At 39.0% G+C, this 19,845-nt stretch overlaps 2 protein-coding genes across 2 annotated transcripts; both read left to right on the forward strand.

Moving 5' to 3' along the window:
• Positions 1–677: 677 nt before the first annotated feature.
• LOC125271529 (zinc finger protein 420-like) lies at positions 678–14,761 on the forward strand. Its single transcript, XM_048195566.1, has 7 exons — positions 678–824; positions 1,010–1,376; positions 1,707–2,332; positions 8,187–8,480; positions 9,514–9,681; positions 9,867–10,221; positions 11,195–14,761. Exons 1-7 carry the CDS (start codon positions 678–680, stop codon positions 12,436–12,438), a joined length of 3,201 nt encoding a protein of 1,066 aa, XP_048051523.1. The 3' UTR covers positions 12,439–14,761.
• Positions 14,762–15,640: 879 nt separating this feature from the next.
• LOC125271114 (zinc finger protein 883-like) lies at positions 15,641–19,843 on the forward strand. The gene is made up of 4 exons (XM_048195093.1): positions 15,641–16,463; positions 17,626–17,793; positions 17,897–18,230; positions 18,450–19,843. The coding sequence occupies exons 2-4, from the start codon at positions 17,626–17,628 to the stop codon at positions 19,601–19,603; spliced, it is 1,656 nt and encodes a 551-aa protein (XP_048051050.1). The 5' UTR covers positions 15,641–16,463; the 3' UTR covers positions 19,604–19,843.
• Positions 19,844–19,845: the final 2 nt, after the last annotated feature.

Raw genomic sequence — 19,845 nt, forward strand, 5'->3', positions numbered from 1 at the left:
CGATTTAGCTACCGGCTGACTGACTAACATTCGTTTGTCGATGTTTTATTTAATAATTATGTAAAGATATGACATTATATCCGTCTCTTGGTAACCCAATTGGAATACAATGGTATTTTATAAGAGAAATTAAGTTTGATGAAGCTAACCAGCCGGACCGTCTTCTCTTCTAACTCCATCACTAATACTGTAGGAGGCGCTGTGATACTCTTTAGTCTACCGGTAAAACCGCTGAAGAAAGAAGGACTGTAGAGCACTGACGGTGAGTGTTTAATATATATTTTAGCTTTTTATGTGCATGTAGTTGTTATTTTTCTGTCTTTGCTTTAATTATCTAAAATTAGTCTTTTCCTCACTTGCTTGCCTTATGAAAAATAACTGGTTTTGCTACAATAACCATAACAAATGTTCTATAGTTTCACTACAGTCTGTTTTAACCCTGATATTTGTAGTTAGTATACTAGCACAGTGCTTAATTTGCAATGTTAGATCATTTTAAAGTTCTTAATGTTTGAGGAAAAAATAAGTAGAAATCTGAAAATATGTTTAATATCTGAATATATGCTTGTGATATCATATATTATAAGATTTGATAATATTCGTTCTCTGTGGTGGTGGTGGTTCAATATCAAAACCGACCCAGTGTTTGTGTTCAGATGTTGAGCATGAAAGCGCAGATGGATGTGATCTGCTGTAAATCAGTAGGAACTGATCTGTCCATGCTGGATATTGAGGATTTCATCAGTGAAATCTGTCAGCTGAAGAAAGAGGTGGCGTCACTGGAGGCAAAGCTGAGAGAAAGAGGAGACAAACCCAACAGAGAGGTTTGAGCGGCTCATTTCATCCTTCAGCTCAATCAAACCAAAGTTTTGTTAGCTTCTCACTTCTTATATACATCTCAAATTAAACCAGCAGCAAAATATGCTAATCTAATCACCAATATAACCACTAGAGATAACTGCTGAGTAATGAGGCTAATATCAACAGGTTGTTTATTTGTGTTTGTCAGGATCTGGAGAAGGTTTCAGTGTGTGTGACTGATGGGACAGAAGCTCAGGATTCAGTCTGGAGATCCAGAGACACACAGGATTCAGAGCTAAACCTCAGTTTTCTCTGTTATACTGACGCTCAGGATCATGGATCCACTGATCAAACCTCTGACTGTAACGCTGGAGAACAGCAGATGCTGCAGACGCCGCTGAAGATGTGCTCCGTCAAACTGGTGGACTGCAGGAACCTGATAGAGAGCAGAGGAGAAAAAACCACAGCAGAGGAACAACAACAGAGAAATGAGGAGGAGGAGGATGATGGGATTGATGATTATAATGAGGAGGATGAGGATGAAGATCAAAATGATGATGACTTCATTCTTTCAGGTATGTTTCTTCCTTTTATGACCAGATATGCTGAATTAACAGAACTATTATTCAGTTGTAAAAATATCATGTATGTTCTGACCTAAATTCATGTTTTTAGCAGCATTTGTTGTGAATTCTGCCAGTTTGAGACACTGAGAACGACAAATCACAAGCTACATGACTGTAAAATATCACTGTGCCGCAAATCAGACTTTGTATTTATTTAAATCACAGCCTTTACAGTTTGATAACTGCACTATATCACAATTTCAATTTTATTTTGACTGATCGTTCAGCTCTAGACGTTATAGAAAGTTTGATATTTTATTCCCATTTTGTTCCTTTCAGATGACAACGCTGGTTCATCTTCTGATGGAGAAACTGCCTCTACATCCAAACAGCGACAGACAAGGAAGAGTTTCTCCTGTGGAAAAACATTCAGCAAACAGGAAAATTTAGTGAGGCATGAGAGAAAAAACACAGAACAGAAAGATTTCACCTGCAAGATATGCGACATCAGCTTTCCTACCTTAGAAGAGAGAAGACTTCATTCAAAAGAGCACAAGAAGAAAATGTTTAATTGTAGTCAATGTGGGGAGAAATTTAATTCCTCCTCTAGTCTCAGACATCATAAGAAGATACACAGTAGCGGAAAACCTTTCCAATGCAGTGAGTGCAACAAATATTTCCGCACCAAAGGACATCTTTCATGTCATAAGAGATACCACAGGGAGAAAAAGCTGCACCAGTGCCCTCACTGCGAGAAGAGCTTCAACAATGGATCCCTTCTGAAGAACCATCTACTCAAACACACCAATAAGGGGCAGTACCAGTGCACTCACTGTGAGAAGAGCTTTAATCTCAGATCAGCTCTAAAGAAACATCTACTCGTACACTCCAGTGAGAGGCCGTATCAGTGCAGTGAATGTGGGAACACCTTTAAGGACTCAACTTCTCTGAAGATACACCAAAAAATACACTGATTTCAAACCGTATCAGTGTTCATACTGTGAGAAATGATTCAAACATTCGACTCACCGAAAAACCCATGAGAGGATTCACACTGGAGAGAAACCGTACCTGTGCTCCTACTGCGGGAAGAGCTTTTCTAGTCCATATCCTTTTAAAGTTCATCAGAGAGTTCACACTAGAGAAAGACCGTATCACTGTAGTGATTATGGGAAGGGTTTTTATAAGCTAAGTGACTTAAAAATACATCAGAGGACTCATACAGGAGAAAAACCTTATAAATGCTCAGAATGTGACAGGACATTAACTCGATTAAGTGACCTGAGGATCCATAAGCGATGGCATACAGGAGAGAAACCTTACCGCTGCTCCATCTGCGGCGAGAGTTTCTCTTTTAAATGGGGTCTTCAGAGTCACAAGAAGAAACACACTGACCCAGAATCATCATAGTTTCATCATGTAATTATCCTTAGGTTGTGTAAATCAATAAACAACTGTCAATGTTACAGGAATTATATTTTATGGTTGTAAAACAACAAAAACTAGATTGTGTCTAGAACAGGGGTGTCCAAACCTGCTCCAACCATAAATAAACACACCCGAACCAGCGTATCAAGAGCTGTGTCTGAAAATGCCCCCTATACCCATAAATAGGCACTTTTGAGGGGACAGCCATTTGTAGTGGTGTCCAAAACCATAGCGGATGTTCTCGAGTGCACTCATTCAATCCCATAATGCACCACAACAACGACTGTACAACCGATGTACGCTTCGCGGCTATAGAATACGCATAATGCATTGTGAGGGTCGCGTTGAAACAATTGCTGTGTCTATCCAGAAGATGGCGCAGATGAATCATCCATCCATTTTCCAAACCACTGTTCCAATGTTCTTTTAAATTGATTATTAAATTATTTAATTAAGATTCATACATAGTTTCCATGACATGAGTTCAAGATAAATAGTTTTGATTACCACTAGAGCTGCCAGTTTGCTAAGTTTCAAATGACTAATAAACAGCAAGTTCAAACTATGCAAAAGTGGATGTGTCCATTTTCATTCACTCCTTTTAGTGAACTATGAGGTAATGTAGGGAATAGTGGATGAGGGTATAGGGGGCGATTTCAGACACAGCAAGGGTCTTTATTGTGCAGGATGTTGGCTCTCCAGGAGTAGGATTGAACATCCCTGCTCTAGAACATAATTTACTGTGTAGAAATAAATCCTCTGAATGAAAATCTGTATTTCTTTGTGACAACTTTAAATTCGCTGTAATGTGCAGATCTGCATATTGGATTAAAGTGTGTTTATGAGGTATTTGATCACACTGACAGAATGACATGTCCTAATTCTTTTAGTGGCTATTTAATACTAACTAAAAAATATAATGGTGTGAAATGAGGCTTCTTTCCCTCAGTCACTTTGATACACAAAACTGAAATGATCCAGACATGGATATGTTCTAAGGTCACGCTGTCAGTTTTTGGGATCGACAATTGCATTTGCTTAGAGGTGTCAATCTACTTCCATGTGTATAATCAGCTTATAGTAGCACCTCAAATGCTGTCTTTATGAACAAGCAATGGGAGTCAAGTCTGTATTTATTCACCTGTAACCATAGTGACAGTGACAAAAGTAACTCAGTATACAATAACCCAGTGTAATGCAATAAAAAGTTCAAGTTTAACATGTTAACTCTCTCTGCGTATGTGGCTGGCCTACTTCACTTCTCTGTGTCTGTTTTCTGCTGGAGGGGGTGCAGTAAAAACAGCAAAAACAGTATTATTATTATAGATTATTACAATTTAAATTTACAGTTTTCTAATTGAATTAATATTCAAAAGTATTTTTTTCAGCGAGTCAAAGCTGTATTTTGATTGGCTGTTACCATGGGCGAGGCTAGCCCCTTTTTAGGGGTGATTCAAGCACCCCTAAAACTTGGAGTAAGAAATTTTATTCTAAAGTTTTTATTCGTCTTTTACAAGGTTAAATAATGTCCAAAACATACTCCGTAGTTTGTGGTTTAAAATGTATGTGTTAAGGATGAAAATGAAAACATCCCCCTTAGCAAATGGTGTCATCCTCTTCTCTTCTTCTACTTCTCATCTGTACCTGCACCGTTCAGCACGACCGTCATCCAGCGCGAAACCCACTCAGAGTGAGAACCCGCTATGTAGTGTTGTCAATCAACTAAGTTGCCCCAAAGCTGTGTCTCACACTTCTTTCCTTTTACCTAGAGTTGTTCCGATTCCGAAACCATATCGGTGAGTACTGGAGTCAGTATTCTGAATCACCATGGTACACCTATAATAAGTGTTTATTTTCGGACTATTTTAGTCTAGCGGGGGGCTGTACCATGATGGTAGATGAACAAACTCAGGGTTTTAGGATTAGTTTCGAGTTGACAAAACCAAACCACTCCAATCTGGCTTTGTTGGTACCATGATGCTGATCATCAACTTTTTCTGTCAACTCAGGCTTTGATCCTGAGTTTGTGGAGCACGTGCACATGAATCCGTGACATCGGTGGTGAACAGCCAATCACATGCCTTGCAGCAGAGATAAACTCTGATTCACTTCTCGCGAGAGAGCCAGCACCATTCAAAACTATTTTGCTGAAAATGAAGAATTTAAACGCATTTACACTAATGGAAAATACTTGTCTGTGAAAGAGGACAAATAAAAGAAATGATCTTTCTCTATCATTGCAAGTGAAAGTTGTTAAGTTAGTTTATATAGTTGATAATATATAGCGATAGAGACTCAAACATACAAGGTCACATGTAGTCATATTTAAAGTTTATTTTCAAGTCAAGTCACCTTTATTTATATAGCACTTTTTACAATGCAGATTGTATCAAAGCAGCTTTACATTGATAACTGGTACATAATTTGGCTGCACAGCAGCTCTTCAAGAATAGTGTCAATGCAGGCAGATCACTGTTGAATAAATGTCAAGAATACTGTTGAATATTTACAGCTTGCAGCTTATTTATATTACATATGATCTATATATATTAATTTTCTTTTAAACTAAATGCTAAGTAAAAACTGTTAAACTAAACTTGCGTGTGTGTAATGGATTAATAAAAATATAGATCATATAATTATACAAATCATATATAAATCATAAAATAATTCTAAGTAATTATTAAAACCAGAAAATTTCATCATTAAAGGTGCCCTCGAATGAAAAATTGAATTTATCTTGGCATTGTTGAATAACAAGAGTTCAGTACATGGAAATGACATACACTGAGTCTCAAACTCCATTGTTTCCTCCTTTTTATATAAATCTCATTTGTTTAAAAGACCTCCGAAGAACAGGCGAATCTCAACATAACACCGACTGTTACGTAACAGTCGGGGTGTACGCCCCCAATATTTGCATATGCCAGCCCACGTTTCCAACATTATAAAAGGCATTAGACAAGGGCAGCCAGTATTAACGTCTGGATGTGCACAACCAAATCATCAGATTAGGTAAGCAAGCAAGAACAATAGCGAAAAATGGCAGATGGAGCAATAATAACTGACATGATCCATGATAACATGATATTTTTAGTGATACTTGTAAACTGTCTTTCTAAATGTTTCGTTAGCATGTTGCTAATGTACTGTTAAATGTGGTTAAAGTTACCATCGGTTATTACTGTATTCACGGAGACAAAAGCCGTCGCTATTTTCATTATTAAACACTTGCAGTCTGTATAATGCATAAACACAACTTCATTCTTTATAAATCTCTCCAACAGTGTAGCATTAGCCGTTAGCCACGGAGCACTATCAAACTCATTCAAAATCAGAAGTAAACAATATAACAGTATACAATACTTACATAATCCGACGCATGCATGCATGACGAACACTTTGTAAAGATCCATTTTGAGGGTTATATTAGCTGTGTAAACTTTGTTAAGGCACTGTTCAAGGCAAGCGCGAGCTCTGTGGGCATGGACCACGGGATTTAAAGGGGCCGCAGCATAAAATATTTTAAAGGTATTTTGATCTGAAACTTCACAGACACATTCAGGGGACACCTTAGACTTATATTACATATTTTAAAAACATAATCTAGGGCACCTTTAAATATTTGTTTTTACTATATAATGACCTTTAATTTGGAGGAAGAGAAACTGGGGGAGTGACTTTATTGTGTTGGGTGTGTCAGTGTCACTTTGCTCACATCTGATTGGTCCAATTTCAGTTTGATCTCTGAACCAGAACATAACCTGCCCTGGAGCAGGTTAGCCGTGGAGCGTAAGTTACCATGGCGATGAACACCGCTAAAAGTCAAGTTACTTTCATGGTACCTAAAACCCAGGATTGGCGCAAACTAATCTGAAACTTACCTGGCTAGCCAGCTAATCCAGCTTCATGGTACAGGCCCCGGGATCGCCGCTGCTGTGCAGTAGCACAGGACCTGGGTGACTCGTCCATAGTCATAAACGGAGAGAAGTAGCGCCGGTTACCGCAAGACGCATGCAGTTCTGTTTATTAACTGCTAGAGCGTGAAACAAAAACAGCAGTGTGACAAATAAACTGCGTACCTGTGTAGTGTGTACGTGTGTCTCTGTTGTTAAAGTTTATCGTTAATTTGATAGGCTACTCATTTTAACAATCGGGAGTCATGTAAACATGATGTCACGTGCGTCTTTTCTGGTCAGTCGTCATGGAAACATGAAGCCCTGGCATTTGGACCAGAGTGAAAACAATCGACATATCACTGTATACCACCAGTATGTGTGAAAACACTCACTGTGGCTTTTTAAATGAATTGTTATTCATTCCTAGATTTTTTTTTTTTTTTTTTTGCTCTTGATTTTTTATTATTTATTGATGACTTATATTGGTTTATGAAAGTTCAGACAGGCGTGCAACCAGATATGTTAGAGATGGCCATTTGTAAAGAATTTACAGAAGATGAATTACATTTTGTTGTCCAAGTACCTGTTTGTTCAATGACAATAAAGTTGAATCTAATCTAACCAATCTTATGACTGTTGATACAAAAATGGAGTTAACGGTCAGGAAAACCAGCTGAGTGGAAAAGGTTTTGTGTTTGTTACAGGGGGCTGTCTGTGTGAACTCTCACAATTAAGCTGGTGTTCTGAAAAGGTCTCAAAAAAAGGGGGGGAAAATCTGGATTTTGGAGTTAGTTGAATCAATGTAATAAAGTTATTTTTCAACAGACATATTTTTGTTTTGTGTGAAAAGAGGGTGGTGGCAGTGGGGCTCATTGGGTGTTCAGCACCCCTAAAGCTCTGAGCCTAGAATCGCCCCTGGCTGTTAAGTCTCACATGACCCAGAAATCATATGCTGCTGATTTGCTGCTCAAGAAATCTTTCTTATTAATATCGCTGTTGAAAATGCTTGTGCTGCTTAATGAAGTGTTTTTTTCTTTTCATTTCAGGATTCACAGATCAACAGAAAGAGAGAAGAAGCATTTGTTTCAAATAGATTCTGGACCGTGTACTATTATCACTGCGCGCCTCTGATATCTGCTCGCGCTTTCTCCTGTCTTCCAAACCCGCGAAATCGCGTGATTCAAAAATTAACGGTCATTTTGATTTACCGGCTGACTGACTAACATTCGTTTATCATTCGTCTTTATTTAATGATCACGTAAAGATATCTCTTGGCAACGCCACTGAAATAAAAAAAAATGATATAATAAGAGAAATTAGGTTTGGTGAAGCCTCTACTCCACGCACTGTAGAAGGCGCTGTGACCTTAATTAGTCCCCCGGTAGAACCACTAAAAAAGACGAAACATTAGCATATTGCCCGCCCACTTATTGCGCGTGTAGACACCAGGGAAAACTTGAACCCCCTCAAACACTGCAGCTCATGCCTGTAGATACTGGATAGCATCATGTCGAGAAGACGCTGTACTCTACGATGTGATGGTAAAGCCACGTTTTTTTCTCTGCCCAAGGACGAGCATGTGAAGAATCAGTGGTTAAAGTTCATCTTTACAAAGACACCACAGCAGTATAGCCCAAACCTTGTGCTGTGTTCCCGTCATTTTACTGACGACTGCTTCCTCAACTTGAATGCGTTCAACGAGGGATTCGCAAGCCGGTTGTTATTGAAGGATGGATCAGTACCCAGTTTATTTGAACCAGCTTCTTCCTCCAAAGAATCACAACCTGTAAGTATGATTAATAATCGTTGCTGTTGTTCTCTGTAGATCACAATACGTATTTAGTTGTGTGTTGTGTACGCTCCGGGCAGCATTGTGTCAAATGTTTGTCGTTGTTATTACTTGGAGTTAGTATAAGAGCAATACGTTGGTGTACAACGTTGTTTATCAATACGTTTTTGCGCTACCATGATTGTTTGGGTGTTTACCACCGAGCTGTGGGCTAAGTTCGCTAACATAAACAAAAAACTGACTGGGTCACCTGACCAATCACTGCAGATTAACGTCACGCAAAGGAGGGGTTTGGAAAAATGAACCTTTGAGTGAATAAGGTCAAATTAATGCATCTTATAAAATAATGGAAGTGTTTTTTCCTTTCAAATGACATGAAATGGCACTTTAAATGCCTTATGAAAACAACGATTTTACTAGAGTAGCTAGCAAATGTCCACGTGTACTACATGTTTTAACCATGATATCTGTGTGGTAAACAATAGTTTCTATGCTAACACGATGGTTCATTTTCAGGGCTAGATGCTTTTTGGGAGAAATTAGTAGAAATCTGACAATATCTGAATATGAGTTATACATAATAATGTCACATAATATTTGATAATATTACTCCTCTGTGTTGGTATTGAAACTAAACAAAGCTCCTAAACAGAAATACATGTTTCTGTATATTCTCTAAAATAAGATGTTATTTTACTTGGGTAAAGTTGGTTTTATATTCGCACATTCGGACATCCGTATTCAATAGTCTTGTTAATCACACTACATTGGACATTCAGTGGACATTCACAAGTAAATATGCCATTAAAACAATACTTGCCTATTTTGATCGACTGTGAAAAATGTTGTAAGTTGACAATCGTTGGTTGTCAATATAATGTCGCTGCTTAAAATTCGCAAACATTAATTTATTGCACATTTATTGGAAAGCCTGAATTTATCAGAAGTCAGAATGTGCGAATATAAAACCAACTTTACCAAAGTTATTTTCTTTACTCTTCAGTTTTGCTCATGATGTGTTTGTGTTCAGATGTTGAGCATGAAAGCGCAGATGGATGTGATCTGCTGTAAATCAGTAGGAACTGATCTGTCCATGCTGGATATTGAGGATTTCATCAGTGAAATCTGTCAGCTGAAGAAAGAGGTGGCGTCACTGGAGGCAAAGCTGAGAGAAAGAGGAGACAAACCCAACAGAGAGGTTTGAGCGGCTCATTTCATCCTTCAGCTCAATCAAACCAAAGTTTTGTTAGCTTCTCACTTCTTATGCACATCTCAAATTAAACCAGCAGCTAAATATGCTAATCTAATCTCCAATATAACCACTAGAGATAACTGCTGAGTAATGAGGCTAATATCAACAGGTTGTTTATTTGTGTTTGTCAGGATCTGGAGAAGGTTTCAGTGTGTGTGACTGACGGGACAGAAGCTCAGGATTCAGTCTGGAGATCCAGAGACACACAGGACTCAGAGCTCAGCCTCACTTTACTGTGTTATACTGACGCTCAGGATCATGGATCCGCTGATCAAACCTCTGACTGTAACGCTGGAGAACAGCAGATGCTGCAGACGCCGCTGAAGATGTGCTCCGTCAAACTGGTGGACTGCAGGAACCTGATAGAGAGCAGAGGAGAAGAAACCACAGCAGAGGAACAACAGCAGAGACATGAGGAGGAGGAGGAGGATCAATATCAGAATAATGAAGATCAGGATGATGATGATGATGTCTTTGTTCCTTCAGGTATGTTTTTAAACTTTTATGACCAGATATGCTGATTTAACAGATTTACTATTATTGTAAAGATATTATGTATGTTCTGACATACATTCATGTGTAGCAGCATTTGAATTCTGCTAATCTGAGACACTGAGAATGACATTGTGAGCTGCACACATGTGAAATATCACTGTGATATCACAATTTCAATTTTATTTGAACTGATCAGGTCTCCAGACTGACCAAATGGTCATATTTTGCAGCATTAAGAGTTCACACAACTGATAAGAGCTGCCATTTCTGTTGCATATGAGAAACGGCAAACAAAACGTGGGTGGAATGTTTATCAGCTCGGACCAATAATAGATGATGCAGTGTTAGCTCAGATCAGTTTCACTTTGTGGGCCGGTGTTGATCATGTGACACTGATGCTACCTCTGATCTATAAATGACTGGATTGCTCATGACATGCCACTGCGCTGCCATATTGGTATTCAATCACTTTCTATTGACGTAATAGGAAATCATCTGATTTTATTGAGAAAACATTACCTAACGAGTCAGCATTTTTTATAAAGTCTGCTTGTACATTGTTACAATGCAAACATCCTAAATTTTAAAATGGTGATTTGTTTAAAGTCAGGATTTCCTCTCATTAGAGAATATCAGACTGGTTAATGGACAGTTTGTATTACAAATTTCAAAAAGTTTTCTCTGAAATCTCAATACCGATTTATGCTAGTTGAGGCATGCCCATACAACTTAATTTGCCATGTACAGTTATTCATTGTGGATAGGTAATTATGTTGTGTTATTTAAAATCATTATGCCAAGTGCCAGTAGCCCACCTTGTTGGCAGAGGCTATTTACACTAACTCCCACTGACGTGTGGTTGAGCCCCCCCTCACAATGTTAGTTAGGAGCTCTGCTGATCAAAATTCAGGTATAGAATTTATAGTAAAATTTTGATATTTCATGTGCATTTTGTTCCTTTCAGATGACAACGCTGGTTCATCTTCTGATGGAGAAACTGCCTCTACATCCAAACAGCGACAGACAAGGAAGAGATTGTCCTGTGGAAAAACATTAAGCAAACAGGAAAATTTAGTGAGGCATGAGAGAAAACACACAGAACAGAAAGATTTCACCTGCAAGATATGCGACCTCAGCTTTCCGACCTTAGAAGAGAGAAGACTTCATTCAAAAGAGCACACCGTGAAGAAGGAGTTTCACTGCGAACAGTGTGGGAAGGATTTTTTCACCACTCCTTATAATATGAGAGCTCATATAAACACACACAGCAAAAAGACTTTACAATGCAACGTGTGTAACAAGTATTTCCGCACCAACCAACATCTTTCAAGTCATAAGAGAATCCACACGGGCGAAAAGCCGTACAAGTGCCCTCATTGCGAGAAGAGCTTCAGCCAGGGATCCCATCTGAAGAGCCATGTACTCATACACACCAATGCGAGGGCATACCAGTGCCCTCACTGCGAGAAGTGCTTCAACCAGAGACCCCATCTGAAGAGCCATCTACTCATACACAGCAATGAGAGGCCGTATCAGTGCCCTCACTGTGAGAAGAGCTTCAACCAGAGATCCAATCTGAAAACCCATCTACTTGTACACTCCAGTGAGAGCCCGTACCAGTGCCCTCATTGTGAGAACAGCTTCAAACAGGTATCCCATCTGAAGACCCATTTACTCGTGCACACTAATGAGAGGCCGTATCAGTGCAGTGAATGTGGGAAAAACTTTACAAACTCAACTTCTCTAAAGTTACACCAAAAAAGACACACTGATGATAAACCATATAAGTGTTCACACTGTGAGAAACGTTTTCATCATTCGACTCACCGGAAAATCCATGAGAGGATTCACACCGGAGAGAAACCGTACCTGTGCTCCTACTGTGGGAAGAGCTTTGCTAGTCCATTTTATTTCAAAGTTCATCAGAGAGTTCACACTGGAGAAAGACCGTATCATTGTAGTGATTGTGAGAGGGGTTTTATGAACGCCAGTGACTTAAAAACACACCAGAGAACTCATACGGGAGAAAAGCCTTTTAAATGCTCACATTGTAACAAGGCTTTTGCTCGTTCAAGTGCCATGAAGGTCCATGAGCGAATGCATACAGGAGAGAAACCTTACCGCTGCTCCATCTGCGGTGAGAGATTCACTTTTAAATGGGGTCTTCAGAGTCACAAGAAGAAACACACTGACCCAGAATCATCATAGCTTCAACATGTAATTTTTTTAGGTTGCGTAAAAAACAACCTGTGTTACAGGAACTTTTTATTTTATGGTTGTAAAACTAGAATGTGTCCAGAACAGGGGTGCTCAAACCTGCTCTTGGAGGGCCACTGTCCTGCAGTGTTTAGCTCCATCTCGTAAATAAAACCCTACTTCTCTGGTTTAGCCACCAGAATTTCAAGGGTCTGCTTCCTTTTGTTTTGCTGCATGTCTCCAAAGTCCTTTTCAAGGGTAGTCTGTTCACTCTGTGGCCATATTTTCAATGCCTCCAGGCAGCTATTTCGGCCATCCAAGACCAAGTCCTATCTATTTGAACGTGGGAATCCTGAAATCTCAAAAACTGCTTGGCGAACTCAAATCAGCAACAACTTTTGACATGAACTGTCCCATAAGTGCTGTTTCTTATGCTCAAATAGCGTTAAAAAAGCTTATTTTTCAGGCTAGAGAAGCTACTGCGCATGTGCAGTCCTAAGCGCGAGTCGCAGGTTTCTATGGGAAACGGAGCTTCTAACTGCAGCTGGAGTGACGCAATGACTTTATCAATACGCGATTGGCTCTTTTACTTAGAAGGTAGAATTGCATCAAATGTGTGGAAATGATGACTCTACCAATTGACCGTGGATTATGGACAGAGCACCCTTCACGACCTTGATTAATGATGGGTACATTGATGATTCAAAGACATGGGCCCAATAATCCAACATGTCATCCCGTTCTCTGAAAGAGGCCAAGCAGGGATCCATATTGTACCTCACAATTTAAAGGTCTACATCACTCCCTGTTGCTGTGAGATGTTGCAGCATGGTGGTCAGCTTCCTCAGATGGATCCCAGCCTGTAAGTGGCCTCTGAGAGTGGGATCGAGGGCAGACAGTGATCACAAGACTGAACTCTCTAAAGGAAACTTCTGCTAAGGTAAAGGCCAGAGGTTACAAGGGGCATAGCCATAATTTCAAAAATGAGGGGGACAGAATGTCAAGTGTTATACCAGTTTTTTTTCTTGCCTTTTTAATCTTCATAAACTGCTCAAGCTTCTTGCAGCCTCTGCTGAAGAAACAAGGATCAACCTTGAAAGTGTTTCCACTTGGTAAAAGAGTTGGCATCATATTCTGAAGAGTCCCTGCAGTCTCAGTAGTTGACTGATAATTACACTTTGACTTTAAATATTGCTATTTGCACTCTCAGTGAAGCCCAGAGCAATTGTGTATGTTGTTCCAACAGACCTCCATCAGACTCTCCTGTCAACGATACCTTTTCAAGAGTACTGATCGTAAACAAACCCTCTTGTTCAAATCTTCCTTGAAACTGCATATTGACAACATCCAGGACCGTGAAAAATTCTGTTCTGAAGGTGTCTGCTTTGGAAATAAGTACATGTGCTAAACCCTGACCAGACAGGCGTTTCGGAGGATTTTGAGCATGGGGCATTTCAATTGGAGACAGATTTAGGGAGTTTAACATTCTGTTGCTTTGTTGTAAACACTTTGGAATGCATCCCCGGTCCTCTTTTTTGCAATTGTGTCCTTCACACAGTTGACATTTGCTAGCATTCTGTCTACTGTCTGACTTCGGCTCTGAAGAGAAGCATTGAGACACTCCAGCTCTTGTTGCTTTTATGGCAAGTGAAAGCCCAAGCAAAACATTGCCTTTTTTAAATCTATCAAGCAAACCATTTGCAAGCTGACTCAATGACCCCATGCCGTTTTCTCTATAGCAAGTAACATCGGCTGATACTGGTTTAGGACGGCACGAATGGCACAGGTGCGCACTGTCCACCTTGTAGGACACAAAGGTCTGATGGCTTTGACGGATCCACTCTTTGAAATATCCTGGAAAACTGACTTTTCCCAGATTGGCCAAGCAACACTCCCACTTCATAAACCCACTGCAAAGAGTCATGGATAACAGGAATTAAATTCACACAGCGCAGACCACAGTCGACATAAAATGCAAGTGGCTGACTCTCTTTTGATGATGGCCTGTGCCCCTTTCCTGTCATGTTCGCAGCACCATCATAAGCCTGCCCTCTCAGCCCAGTGATGGATAAGTTATGACAGAAATACATCCTTCAGAACCTTTGCCAGGTTCTCTCCTGTTGTCACAGACACTTCGTACAGGCCAACAAATTCCTCATGGACCATTAGATCATGATCAACATATCTTAGATGGATTCCTGATAAATATAATCAGTTTTGAGAGAACCATTTGCTTGGGAGCCTTTGTTGGCATAATTGATGTCCTTCATGCAGAGTGCATACCTGGAATAACCTTCCTTGTCTAGGTTTTTAATAAAGTGAGACGGGGAGAAAGTGTGTCTCGTTGTCTGTAGTGGTCTCTAATCTTAACCATGCCCAGTCAAGTCCTTATTTACTTATTAGTAACCATAGCGACATGACCAAAGTAATATCTCAGCATACAAATAAAGCTGTGTATTGTGATTGAAATTGCAAATTTATTGCGTTCCCTCAGTTTGCATCAGGAAGTGTGTGCGTTTGTGGCCGGCCTGCTTAATTTCTCCATGTCTGTATTCTGCTGGATGGGGTTCAGTAAAAAGAATAATATTGTGAAATATTATAATTTAAAATCACGGTTTTCTATTGAATCTGTATTCAAATGTTTTTTTTTTGTTTTTTTTTTGTAGAGTCAAGGCTGTATTTTGATTGGCTATAGAGTGCCTCAGGGATGACGCATTTTTGTAGGCAAAACCCGGAAGCGAGTTAGCATTTTAGGACTTCCGGTTCCAAAGCCGTATAGTCTATTGAATGGGTTTTTTGAATGGGTTTTTGCTAAATTGCCTGAAATAAGGTCTGTGGTTAACAAAGCCTCTAAATACTTTCACGTTTTGATCTATGACATAAAACACACCAGATGTAACCCACTTATAATTTTTTTTAACTTTTACTGTGTCTTAAAATCGGCGGTTGCTAACAAATTGCTAAAAGGGACTACTTCCTTTGGCAGGGACTTTAGACGTCATCATTAAAAACGGGACATTTGGACAGCATTTCTCATGAAAAAGTGAATAAGTATTCATAACAGCACAGATCATAATCAGCGAGCATGTTTTTAAATAAAGTTGTTTTCTAAATACAGTTTGAAGAAGCTTGGTGGTGACGACGTTGATCCGCGACCATGGTGTGCTGTAGTCCGTTTATAGCCTACTGTTAGCCATTTATATCTAACGATTTTATTTAGGCTTCAAAATGTATAAATGTTGTGTTAACTTGTAAAGATTATCTTGATAGACAAAACGTGTAAGTGTCATAACCCTTTGTTAAACACAGAGCTTATTTTCTGCGAATTTCCAAAATGGGAAAAACGCATAGGCTTTCAATCGATGGAACCCGTGCGCCGCTAACTTCCGGGTTGGCCTACAAAAACAGGTCATCCCTGGGGTACTTCCAGTTTTCAGTGTCACATGACCTTTCAGATAACATTTTACATTGATTTGCTGCTAAAGAAATCTTATCACAGTTTAAGTCTTGCGCTGCTTAATGAAATGTGGAAACTGACAGACATTGTTTTTTTTTGTTTTTTTTTTTTAAAGCTTCTGAAATTATTGTAATTTTTGATCAATATCTTTGCTGAAAAAGTATTCATTTTAAGGGTTAGGCCGGGCGTGTGAAAAACATTAAAAATAAGTTGTTGTTGTTGTTTTTTTTTTTAACATTTTTAAAATCATTTTTATATATCTTCATTTACTGCAGCTCATGATAGCACGCGCTCTCTCTTTGTCTTCCTCAGAAAACCGCGAACTCGCATAATTCAAAATTTAACGGTCATTCATTTTACCGGTTGATTGACTATCATTCGTTTATTGATGTCTTTCTTTGATAATTATGTAAAGATGTGATTGTATATCCATCTCTTGGCAACGCCAATGAATTTAGGTTTGGTGAAGCTCTCCTGACCAGCCGGACCATTTTTCTTCAAACTTCTGTAGGAGGCGCTGTGACATTGTTTAGTCTACCGGTAAAACCACTAAAGAAAGAAAGGCTGGAGCCCTCAGACGGTGAGTGTTTCATTTCTTTAACATTATTTATGCGTTTTAGCTGTTTGTGTGCTTTTTTGTTGTTGCTTTTCTGACTCTATTTTTAATTAATTTTATAAAGCGTTTCCTCGGCTGCTCGCCTTATGAAAAGAGTATAGTAAACACACCGTGTTTGATTGCCATTAACTGTAGTTTTACTACAAACACGATGTTTAAACTCTGTTTCGTGCGGTAAAATGGTTAATTTGTCGTTACCATGGTGTTTTTGTTTTATTTGTAGTAAAACCATGCTTAATTTTCGTAACGGGCAACCTTAACAAATGTCTTATTATTTTACTACAGTAACCTTGATTTTATATTTTAAGAAAATGTTCCAGAACAAATGGGCAAAAACTTGCTTGCTAAACACATTTCTTTAATTCTGGTGTGTGTTTCCTTTGGTTTATGCTAGCCAGTGTTAATTTTGACAGCAAATTTTGATTTAGTTTTAGTCATATTTTAGTCATCTGAATTGTTTGTTAGTGGACTAAATATAAAATTTTAGATTTCGTTCAAACTTAGTTACATTGTATTGCATTAATTAAGAATTTATCTAAGGCCCTGTAGAAATCATCTAATAACCTGTTAATATTAATGATATTAAAATTTGAACATCCAATACAGACAATTTTTAAAGTAAAATCACTTCTAAAGAACATGTGGTTGTTTTTTCAATGAATAATTCATTTTTTATAACAACTTGGATAACAATAATCTCTCAAGCAAACATATTTATTTGTATAAATTAAATATAATTGATAAGAGCAGTGAGTGATTGTCTCTGTGTTTTGTTGTTTGATTGATATTAAAGGGTTAGTTCACCCAAATATGAAAATAATGTTGTTAATTACTCACCCTCATGTCGTTCTATACCTGTAAGACCTTCGTTCATCATCAGAACACAAATTAAGATATTTTTAATAAAATCTGATAGCTCAGTAAGATAATTAACACTTTCAATGCCCAGAAAGCTATTAAAGATAAAGATAATCAAAGGTCTTACGGGTGTGGAATGACATGAGGGTGAGTAATTAAAAGTATGTGTGCGAGGGCCCTTTCATCGCTACTTGAAGCTTTCATTTTGAATTTAAATCTGTCATTTTATTATCAATGCGTTTTTAGTAATCATGATGTTTGTGTTCAGATGTTGACCATGAAAGCGCAGATGGATGTGATCTGCTGTAAATCAGTAGGAACTGATCTGTCCATGCTGGATATTGAGGATTTCATCAGTGAAATCTGTCAGCTGAAGAAAGAGGTGGCGTCACTGGAGGCAAAGCTGAGAGAAAGAGGAGACAAACCCAACAGAGAGGTCTGAATATGATTCTTCAGAATCATCTTGTCAGTTTGTATTTTAACGAATTAAGTTTGAACCCAGTGAACCAGCTAATATATCTTTTGTTTTGCACTGTCAGGATTCATTCTGGAGCATCAGAAATCAGAGATCCAGAGACACACAGGACTCAGAGCTCAGCCTCACTTTACTGTGTTATACTGACGCTCAGGATCATGGATCCGCTGATCAAACCTCTGACTGTAACGCTGGAGAACAGCAGATGCTGCAGACGCCGCTGAAGATGTGCTCCGTCAAACTGGTGGACTGCAGGAACCTGATAGAGAGCAGAGGAGAAAAAAACACAGCAGAGGAACAACAACAGAGACATGAGGAGGATGATGAAGATGATTATCAGAATAATGAGGATGTTGATGATGAAGATCAGAATGATGATGATGACTTTGTTCCTTCAGGTATGTTTCTTCCTTTTATAACCAGATATGCTGATTAAACAATTATTATTAAAATGTTAAAATATCATGTATGTTCTGACCTACATTCATGTGCAGCAGCTTTTGTTGTGAATTCTGCCAATTTGAGACACTGAGAACGACAAATCATGAGTTACATGTGTGTGAAATATAACAGTGCTGAACATCTAAGAAATTTTATGACCATTTTGTTCCTTTCAGATGACAAGGCTGGTTCATCTTCTGATGTAGAAACTGCCTTTACATCCAAAGAGCGACAGACAGTGACAGACTGTGGAAAAACATTCAACAAACAGGAAAATTTAGCGAGACGTAAGAGAAAACACTCAGAACAAATAGACTTCACCTGCAAGATATGCGACCTCAGCTTTCCTACTTATGCAGAGAGGAAACTTCATTCAAAAGAGCACACCGTGAAGAAGGAGTTTCACTGTGAACAGTGCGGGAAGGATTTTTTCACCACTCCTTATAATATGAGAGCTCATATAAACACACACAGTGAAAAGACTTTACAATGCAACGTCTGTAACAAATATTTCCGCACCAACGCACATCTTTCAATGCATATGAGAATCCACACGGGCGAAAAGCCATACCAGTGCCCTCACTGCGAGATGAGCTTTGGCCGGGGATCCCATCTGAAGAGCCATGTACTCGTACACACCGATGCGAGGGTGTACCAGTGCCCTCACTGTGAGAAGAGCTTTAATCTCGGATCAGCTCTAAAGAAACATCTACTCGTACACTCCAGTGAGAGCCCGTACCAGTGCCCTCACTGCGAGAACACCTTCAAACAGGTATCCCATCTGAAGACCCATTTACTCGTGCACACTAATGAGAGGCCGTATCAGTGCAGTGAATGTGGGAAAAACTTTACAAACTCAACTTCTCTGAAGTCACACCAAAAAATACACTCTGATTTCAAACCGTATCAGTGTTCATACTGTGAGAAACGATTCCATCATTCAACTCACTGGAAAACTCATGAGAGGATTCACACCGGAGAGAAACCGTACCTGTGCTCCTACTGCGGGAAGAGCTTTTCTAGTCCATATCCTTTTAAAGTTCATCTCAGAGTTCACACTGGAGAAAGACCGTATCGCTGTAGTGATTGTGGGAAGGGCTTTTATATGCTAAGTGACTTAAAAATACATCAGAGGACTCATACAGGAGAAAAACCTTATAAATGCTCACATTGCGACAAGGCTTTTGCTCGTTCGAGTGCCATGAAGGTCCATGAGCGAATGCATACAGGAGAGAAACCTTACCGCTGCTCCATCTGCGGCGAGAGATTCACTTTTAAATGGGGTCTTCAGAGTCACCAGAAGAAACACGCTGAGCCAGAATCATCATAGCTTCATCATGTAAATCTAGAGTATCTCACAGTACACCCCTCATGTTTTTGTAAATATTTTATTATATCTTTTCATGTGACAACACTGAAGAAATGACACTTGGCTACAATGTAAAGTAGAGAGTGTATAGCTTGTATAACAGTGTAAATTTGCTGTCCCCTCAAAATAACATGGTTGTGCAAATTAACTGTCATCATACAATCACACTTAACAAACCTGATTAAAATAAATAACACACAATC

This window comes from Megalobrama amblycephala, linkage group LG7 (genome assembly GCF_018812025.1).
Source record: "Megalobrama amblycephala isolate DHTTF-2021 linkage group LG7, ASM1881202v1, whole genome shotgun sequence".
Lineage (NCBI taxonomy): Eukaryota > Metazoa > Chordata > Actinopteri > Cypriniformes > Xenocyprididae > Megalobrama > Megalobrama amblycephala.